The following is a 9,346-nucleotide window of genomic DNA, read 5'->3' as shown; positions in this document are numbered from 1 at the left end:
TCTTTATCCCTCCTGAATTCCGACTACGTGCTCGAATTGCAAAACTCATAGGATTGCCTCTTTCTTCCTTGATTCGTGTCATAGTTCGCACCCACTCTTGCTGAACAGCCATAGCATAGGCACGATTCAAATTGGGCAAGGGTTCAGTGCTCAAAATATTAGAGCGCACTGTTCCGTATCCTTCTTCATCCAAGCCCATCAAAAACTGATGAACTCTCTCTTCTTCACGCTTTCTTTCCAATTCAATGGTAAGATTGCATCTGCAGCCTGCACAGATATACACTGGTATCTGATCATAGTTGTTTATTTCATCCCATAACGTTTTGAGTCTTTCGAAATAGGACACGATCGGTTGACCTTCCTACCTACAATTCGCCAGATCCGATCTCAGTTGCTGCATTCATGGACCATTCCCAATCGAGAACCTCTGTTTAATATCCTCCCACAGATCCTTTACGTTCTCCATGTGAGAGATGGTCGAGCGAAGCGTCAGTTCAATGGTGTTAAACACCCAAGAAACCAGCATAGAGTTAACCGTCCACCAATCTTCGAGTTTCAGTGAGTCATCTGCTGGTTGCTTGACAGATCCATCAATAAAACCATATTTCTTTTTGGCCCGCAATGCAGTCCGCATAGCTCGCGCCCATTCTTCGTAATTCTCGCCCTTCAACTGAACTTGGGTAATCAAGTTACCTGGGTTGTCATTCGAATTCAGTGTGTAAAAACTAGAAGTTTTTTTCCCTGATCCAGAACTCTCATTTTTCTTTTCATCAACTATGGCTCTGATAACATGTAAAAGAACTAAGAAATTTTGGAATAAGAATTCTGATGTTTATTGCCTCAGAAATTAAAGATATATATAAAAAATTACAGCTAACAATTAGGTTTCTAATCAAGCTAAATTACCAAAATTGTATCAGAATCATACAACAAAAGGTAAGAACAGATATGCACACAAAAATTCCTAAACAAATGCCCTAAATAAATGCAAAATAAGTGACAGCTAACAGCTGCCTTTCCTATACTATCTTTCTTGTAGTTGTGCCAACTTTCACTTTGCGGTTTGGTGTATGGTATGCATTAGATTACTGAGAATTATAAAACACTAAAAGGTCAAGGAAATATGTTTTTGGTCATTATAACATAAGTTCAAGAATATGATCTATTGTGTGAGTACCATGAGATCCATTCTTCTTGTTTAAAAGGATTGCTAGTGTTTTATTTAAATTTTTTGGATCTTAGATTTTTGTGGCTCTGTATGTGTATCTCTAGGCATCCACATTGCACAAATTTATTCTGTGCATGGTAGATGGTTATTTTAACAACAAACTTAATGCTTAGTAGAACAAGATTAGATGGTTATTTTAACAACAAACTTGCTTAATGCTTAGTAGAACAAGATTATCTTTTTATTATCTTATTTTCCTTTGTATGTCTTTGTTTTCAGGCTTCTGGAAAAGATGGATTACCATGTGGCTCAACATCATTCAGTTGCTTTTCACGGGATGCTACTTCTAATACCAAAGGTGAAGTAGATGGTAATTCTAGTATCAAAGGGGAGACTGACCAAGAGTCTGTTGGAGACCTCGGTATTTACAATCCACCGACTAGTAGTTACAATTATTACTACCCAGGTGGGATATTGAGACGCTTATATATTCTTCTTATATATAATCTTTTGGAGTTGTGATAAAGTCAATTAAATGGAATGCCATAATCTTGGTTAAAAGTACTCATATAATAGGTTTTCAGTAAAGTTGAGACTTGAGATGTCTGGTAATATACTCCTCAATGTATTGCATAGGATGATGTTAATCGGCCTTGTGATTAAGTACTCATATTTCTTAGTTGACTTCCATATAGTCAGAATCATTTTTTAGGATAATGGTGCAATCATGTGAAAAATGAAAAGATAATAATTTAGCACGTCTTCAAGCATGATAATTTTGAAAATATTAAGTTACTTTACTTTGCTTCAATTAAAGATTTTTTTTTTGCAGTTTGATTTGCAGCTCTGAAGTTTATAATTTGAGAATTAGATTAATTTATGGTATATTATTTCTTAAACTTACTCTTTGTTGCAGAGTATAATGGATCCTTCACACAATTGGATGATCATGGTTATTTTCAAGCAGATGGATCTCATATGGTATGTTCTTCTGGCGTATACTTTCATTTCTATTTGCAAAAATTAGGCAAAACTATGTCTCGTTCTGCTTGGCTGATAAGGGTAGTTTTGTATAATTGTGTCTTGTTGATAATTGATACTAGTGTATCGGTTGATCACATCAGGGATGCAATCAGACAATGGATCACTAGTCTATTATTTACCTGCTATAATCCATATGCTTCTGGGGCAGTGGTTGGGGTAGATGGGCAAAGTGTTGGTCAACGAGCATATTTTTCTTCACCTGGATACCTTCCACATTCTGTTTTCTATGGATCAGAAGCCATGCCTTGCTATTCATGGGATTCAGCATATTTTAGTGATGTCTCAAATGGCAATACTGGTTCTCAAAATGGAAAATATGGATCAGCTTCTACTTTTGCCAAGTCCAGTGGTTTTAACTCTATGAAGTCTAATGACAATACTGCTGGCAAATCCTCTAAGTCTACAAATACACAAGCAATCAGACCTTTAAACAAGGTATGAAATATTCTTACTTTTTATGTCTATATCTTTAAACCTTCCCAAAAAGAATTGATTTTGAAGTTTGTTGTGCTTGTTGGTCATCACTAGTCTTCAGTTTTGAGTGTTTTTGCTAATTTAACTTTTTTTGTTACAGGTGTCTGCATTGGGTTCTGATTTCTCAGCAGGTCTCTCGAAAGGATACCATCCTGTAGGAAATTTGCCTCCTTTTTCTATCCAAAAACATGGTCTATTCCCGCATAATTGTCTTATGAACTATAGACAGAACGGAAGGATATGGAATGGAAATGATAGAAATAAATCTGGAGACAGATTCTATAAAAACAGTGATTTTGAAACCTCAAATGAACTAACTTCTGGTCCTAGGGGCTCTAACAAATTTCCTTCTCTGGAGTCTGCTGTCAAGGAAGACTTGGGAATCACTGTACAAAGAGATCAGTATAACAAACCAGATTTTGAAACTAAGTACGCAGATGCTAAGTTCTATGTTATCAAATCTTACAATGAAGATGACATTCATAAGAGCATTAAATATGATGTATGGGCAAGCACTCCAAATGGCAATAAGAAGTAGATGCAGCATTCCGTGAAGCAGAACAGAGATCTTGAAAATAATTGTAGGCGGCCTGTTACTTATAGCAGAGACACTTAAGAGGTATCTCCTTTGCTTTAGAACTCAATTGTCTTCTGATGTTTCTGTTGTGAAAGCCAGTCTGCTCTACATTTACATCTTCTAATTTGTTATATTATATTTTAAGAAATATGGCTAGAACTAAATACATATTGATTGTCGAAAATTGTGTTTACTTCATGGTAGTACTGCTTTACAATGAATATTTGTTATACCTGACCTTGTCATGTTGGGAATGGAGCAGAAATATTTTTAAGTTCATGTTAACCTCAAAAAAAAAAAAAAAAAAAAAAAAAAAACTACTCTCTATTTTTGAAGTTCGTGGTTTTGAGAAAAGACCTGTTCTCTTACACAACAGCTTCTATTTGTGGAAGTCTTCTGCAATATGCTGTGCATATGGTTCCCCTGCATTAAAAACTCAACTTAGCAGATCATGTTGCCATTTTTCTGTTATTTTCAGTGGTTGTACTATAAAATTTAGGCTTGATATTTCAATATATCTGGCAAAAGATGCTGCTAGAATAGAAACTTGTGCATGGTGGCCTCTGTTCTTGTTGAATATATTAAAGGTTGGATTGACACGATTTGTTATAATAACTTGCAGATTGGACTTTAGCAAGGTTTGGAAATGCTGAATATATTTAAGAGTTATTCAGCTAAGACCTCATTGTTGGATGACTTCAATTTCTATGAAAATCGAGAGAAATCTCTACACACTAAAAAGAACAATAAGCCTGCAACTTTGCAAATGGAGATACAAGAAAATGGTGAGTTTCTGCAAGTTCACTCTCGAAAACTAGCCTTATAGTTTTGTCAACAATTCAGGTTTGACCATTGCATCTTCTGAGAAGATGCATTTATTCCCTAAAATTTGCTATTGTTAAAATCATGATCTTATTGTTATCAGTTTTGGACTAGTAGCTGAATTCTATGAATTTTGCTGTGCAATGTTAGGGATCTTGCCTAGATACAACAACAACTAAACCTTAAGTCTTGCCTAGACACTTTAACTAAAATTGAATGACTGCTGTGAATTGTATTAGTGCTCCATTTTAAATTTGCCGACTGCTATGGAAGTTAGCTGAATTCTGCTTAATGTTTGTTCATTTTTAGTTGCTAATTTTGCAACTCTATTTTTATCGTGCAGAAGCATATAAAAGCAGGAGATAGGAAATGTGATGATGATTTGACGATCAAGAAAAGTACTAATCCCATGACTCTTATCAATCTAATGAAGAATCTCTCTCTCCACGGCTACAATCCAAAGAGTAATTATGTAAAGAAGCCAATAGAAAATTCAATTCCTGTTGTTCCTGTACCATAGGCATTTTAGAGGTTTTTTAGTTATTTACAATGTTTATTCTACTCTAATGTGATGTTGTTGTTCCTCGTCCTTATTTTATCATTTCTTTAGCTTTCCATTATAAGCCTGTTATAATTATAAAGGCTATTTGTTCTTCAGGTTAGAGAGTTGTAGTTTATTTGCAATGTGTATCTTAGTTGATTTGGAAGTGAAGTGGGGTTCAGTTTCAGTCAATCGTTAGATTTGGAAGCTAATGTTGTAATGTGGATGACAGAATAGATTATATGTTCACATAACAACATATTATATTGTAATATTGTTCACATTACATATAACGAAGATACTATTTATCATTTCACCTGTTGTTTTTCCCCTGATTTGAGCTTAATTATTCTCCTGTATAGTCTTCCCTCTCTCAAATGACAATAGAGCGGCAGATGATAGAGCTGCAAAAGATTGCAGTTATTTGTAAGAGTAAAGCAATTAAGAATGCTAAAAAGTAACGGCAAACTAGAAATGAGTTATACCTGTTGTGAAAGTGAGTGGGGTTTGGTTAAGAGGAAGCAGGAAGAGATAGAGAGAGATTTAGATTGAGTGGGGTCTGCTTCTCCTTTTATCTCTACTATATATAGGATGGACCCCACACTCCATAATTTCCTGCAGATCCACGAAACAGTCAGCGTTGCAGCAAAATGAGGCCTTAACGAAACACTCTTCATCAAAACGTGTCCTCAATCCATTGAATGAAAGCAACACCTGTGATGAGTCCGAACTAGACGGACATGCATAATAACGATTCCAATTCGCAACGAACCTATCGCTATATAAGTTGAACGCATTACGTTCCCGCCTATTTCCAGATTCACATATGAAATCCACTTTAAATCCAGGAAAATAAAAACGACCTCTGGGACGAAGAACAACGCAGAAAGAGAAGGCAATTACGTGACGAAGGTCAAGTTTGAAGGAAAGCGAGGATCCTTTATTCTTATACCTCATCCTTTCTGGCACTTCACCTCCTGCCATCACTAATGTAACTTTCTGACCCAACAGTTGCGCTTCAAAAACATCCTCCATTACTTTCTTATTCAATTTGACGCAATTACTAAAATCAAGAAATTTGCAATCTTCAGATTCACTTTTATGTGCTTCTTCATTTTCATGTTCACTTTTATCTGCTTCTTCATTTTCATCTTCATGTTCTAAGAAATTCAAAGAAATTGATGCAGATTCCAGAGAGCGGCAATCAGCTGCATTTAATAATTCTAAGCATGATGGAAGCTCTGGTAAACTTTTAAGTCTGTTGCAACATTTTAAATTAAGCAGTTTCAACTTCGAAAGTTGTTTGATGCTTTCAGGAAGACTTGCTAAATTTGAGCATCCAAAGAGAAGTAATTTTTCAAGACATTTCAACTCGCCTATGCTGCTTGGAATAGTCACGAGTCTTGAACATTCACGTAGATCAAGTTCTTCAAGACGTTTCAAATTGCCAATGCTGCTTGGAAGACTCTCGAGTGCTCTACACTGTTCCAAGGACAATATGACAAGTTGAGACAGATGCTTAATTGACGAGGGCAGTTGTTCAGTGTCCTCTAAATTTAGAATCCTTATATTACACGGAATCTCTGGACAATCTTTGATTCTAGTTAAGTCAAGTTCAGTAAGCTTGCTCAGATTTTGAAGAGAGGGAATTTCAACCAAACTCGAACATAGTCCCAAATATAAAATCTCGACATTTGGGGCAATACTTGACAAGTCCGGAATCCGGATCAGGTTACGAGAGTAGCTAAGGTCCATTAATTTCAAATTTTTAAGAGGCTGTAATTAAATAGAAAAATATCAATAAATTAGAAGATACAAATTAACTTTATAAAATATAGCTAAAATATATAAATTGTACCTTATCTCCTCCATTCCACAGTTGTATGAGTTTGCTCCCACGCATTCGAAGTTCTACAAGATTCTTTGGCCAAAAATTTAACGGCAAAGATTCCAGAGGATAATAATCCCAGTGAAGACATCTTAGTGCTTGTGCACAAAATTCAAAGTTCTTAGGAAGGAGCACTTTGTTCGCAGATTCATCTAATTGGATGAATCTAAGATTGCACATCTTCGTAAAGGCCGTGGCACTTAGCTTAAAAATATCTCTCCAACCCAGACGAAACGATATGGCCTCAACATTTTCGGTTCCCTAGTAAAATAACAGCAAAAAGGATTATTGATTAATACTTAATTCGTCACGAGATCTACAATTCTTACAAAATTCAAATATGATAATGATAAAAGCTTCATTGATTAATTTGGTCCTTACCGTCTCTGTTGTCAATACATGATCAATATCTTCATAATTCCACAACCTGCTGCGTCCGCCAGGCTGTTTGCATTCCTCATTAACAATTTCCTTGCCCATTTGCTCTAGCAAGTCATGCATATCTACCCTATTGTTTGAAATAGTTATCAGAGACTTCTTAATTAGACAAGGTATTCCACTTTTTGGATAGAAACCAAATGCTTTTAATTTTCTCTCAACCTCATCTTTATCTTTCCCTTTGAAGAAACATGCAATATCAAGAAATATTTCCTGTTCATTCTTTTCTAGCCCATCATAACTTCTTTTCAAAACAACTTCAATTTTTTTAAGAGATTTGCCTTTCAATTTTTCCAATTCGCTTTCCCATTCTTCTATCGTCCTACCCAATAAATGAGATCCCAAAACTTTAAGAGCTAGTGGATTGCCTCTAGCATGGAATGTCGCCTCCTTTGATAGCTCCTTATATTCTTCCTTGGGACGATTTTGCTCGAAGGCATGTAACCTAAAGAGTTCCAGACCTTGAGAATCAATTAACTCCTTAACCTCATATATGCTTTCTTCTGATAAACCAAGTGAATCTCTACTAGTTATGATGATTCTACTTCCCTCACCATACAAATCACACTCTCCTGCTAAATCTTTTAAATGGTTTCGATCCTCTACATCATCAAAAACAATCAATACCTTCTTACTCTTCAGCCTTTTGTGAATACGATCATTCAAATAGTCTATACGTTCTTCCCTTAGTAATTCACAAATGATTTTGTTCCGTACATCATCTGGTGATTGCTTTGTCATTGTTTCCCTAACATTTTCAACGAAACAATGACCATCAAATTTATTCTTGTTTCGATGAAATACTTGTCGTGCAATAGTTGTTTTACCAATACCTCCCATCCCCCAAATTCTTACAATTTGCTTATCAGTTAACAACCGTTCCACTTCTTCTACACGCGGATTAATTCCAATCAAGTTGCGATAACAAGAATCATCACTTTTAGACATATGGCTAAATTTGTTTGAAACATCATTGACAATTCCACGAACTAATTCGGCCTCAGACCTAGTCACGTATAAAAACAAACACTAGTGAGTAATGATAGAATCACAGTGATAGACCCACACCTCTAACTAAATAGTAATATATAATTAATATGCTTTGATTTTAGGATAAGGTAACAAATATCCATTTTCATATTAGTGCAATCTATATTTCGATTAGTGCTCAGTATTAAGATTAATAAAAGTTTCTATATTTTGATTCTATTTCCTTAAATTCAAACTTAGAAAAACTGCAGTAAAGAGTAATTAACTTACTTGATTTTCTGTGAATCCCATCCTGCTATGTTGCTTACTTCCATCAAAGCACGCTTCCAGTTGTCCACCTTTTGTGAACTGCCTTTTTCCCCATCCATAGCAATAGCAAATGCCTCCCCAAAATTCCCTGAAAGCTTTTGAACGTCAGTTGGATCTACTTTGTAAAAAACCGGCAGAACTATTTGTGCTGATTCTTCCTTGCATTTTCGTATCTCAACAAGCTCATCCAAACACCATGGAGAATTTGCATAATTTTCAGAGAAAAGGACTATTGAGACACTTGATTCCCGGATTATTTTCAAGAGCTCGGGTGAGATCTCTTCTCCTTTACGGAGCTCTTCATCCGTAAAAGTCTTGATTTGTTTGTCCTTCAAGGCATCAGAGAGATGGGAGAGAATACCATAACGCGTATCGTCGCCTCTAAAACTAATAAAAACATCCCATTTCTTTCCCTGATTGGGAGGAGTGGAAGAAGTAGAAGCCATGATCAGTGATAACAGAAGGATCTTGTGCAGCTGAGTTTGGAGAAGGTAGAGAAAGCAAAATACAAGAGATGAATATTTGGGTAAACTAGTCTGATGCAAGAAATTTATGAACAAATGAAGAGCTTTTAGTCAACATCAGATTTGCCGTCCAGGAAGGATCGTATAGCTCCATTTGGTCCACAAAATTAAATGCAAAACAGTAGAGTGGGTCTAATAATTGATTGGGATTCAATTCTAAACTTGGCGTGTGGGATTGAAGCATTGCAGCTTCCACTGTGCTTCTTCCCACCAATGTGGAGTCTTCACCAACTTCACATTTTATTAAGCTCATTTCTTTTATTTTATTTTAAAAAATATAATTACGACCCGGGACATGATTGAGAGTATTAATTTTGACTTGACACTTTATGAAATTTATAATTTTATAGTTTTAAAAATAAAAATTATTATTAAATTAATTATCACCTATTATAAAAAAAAATACTAGAAAATGTGCTAAATTTTTATTCATCTTTTATTAATAAAATTTTTACTTATAAAAAAAGAAAAAAAAGGCATGTTTGGTTAAAAAAAAAAGGTCGTAATTTGAAATTCAAAATTTCAGTTAAAAAGAAAATTTATTTTGACAAGGCTTATAGCAAAGTGAAAG

General features: G+C 35.2%; 2 protein-coding genes across 2 annotated transcripts; one reads left to right on the top strand and one right to left on the bottom strand.

Moving 5' to 3' along the window:
* The first annotated feature begins 1,157 nt into the window (after positions 1-1,157).
* Positions 1,158-5,087, top strand: LOC110644456 (uncharacterized). Its single transcript, XM_058134305.1, has 7 exons — positions 1,158-1,169; positions 1,448-1,634; positions 2,085-2,647; positions 2,787-3,220; positions 3,763-3,850; positions 4,429-4,596; positions 4,989-5,087. Exons 1-7 carry the CDS (start codon positions 1,158-1,160, stop codon positions 5,085-5,087), a joined length of 1,551 nt encoding a protein of 516 aa, XP_057990288.1.
* Positions 5,088-5,169: 82 nt separating this feature from the next.
* LOC131172779 (disease resistance protein TAO1-like) lies at positions 5,170-8,954 on the bottom strand. The gene is made up of 5 exons (XM_058134304.1): positions 8,213-8,954; positions 6,814-7,958; positions 6,650-6,666; positions 6,485-6,537; positions 5,170-6,370 (listed from the first exon to the last, which is right to left on the bottom strand). The coding sequence occupies exons 1-5, from the start codon at positions 8,695-8,697 to the stop codon at positions 5,170-5,172; spliced, it is 2,901 nt and encodes a 966-aa protein (XP_057990287.1). The 5' UTR covers positions 8,698-8,954.
* Positions 8,955-9,346: the final 392 nt, after the last annotated feature.

The sequence above is a fragment of the Hevea brasiliensis genome, chromosome 14 (assembly GCF_030052815.1).
Source record: "Hevea brasiliensis isolate MT/VB/25A 57/8 chromosome 14, ASM3005281v1, whole genome shotgun sequence".
Lineage (NCBI taxonomy): Eukaryota > Viridiplantae > Streptophyta > Magnoliopsida > Malpighiales > Euphorbiaceae > Hevea > Hevea brasiliensis.
This window is presented reverse-complemented; position numbering and strand designations above follow the sequence as displayed.

Bases quoted from the DNA above. Each gene is read 5' to 3' on its own strand.
- LOC131172779 (XM_058134304.1), bottom strand. From the start codon at position 8,697: ATGGCTTCTACTTCTTCCACTCCTCCCAATCAGGGAAAGAAATGGGAT. The intron at 7,959-8,212 runs GTAAGTTAATTA...ATACGTGACTAG, and splicing joins TGGGATTCACAGAAAATCAA to GTCTGAGGCCGAATTAGTTC. The intron at 6,371-6,484 runs GTACAATTTATA...AATGGACCTTAG, and splicing joins TGTGGAATGGAGGAGATAAG to CTACTCTCGTAACCTGATCC.
- LOC110644456 (XM_058134305.1), top strand. The intron at 1,635-2,084 runs GTGGGATATTGA...TCTTTGTTGCAG, and splicing joins TTACAATTATTACTACCCAG to AGTATAATGGATCCTTCACA. The intron at 2,648-2,786 runs GTATGAAATATT...TTTTTGTTACAG, and splicing joins CAATCAGACCTTTAAACAAG to GTGTCTGCATTGGGTTCTGA.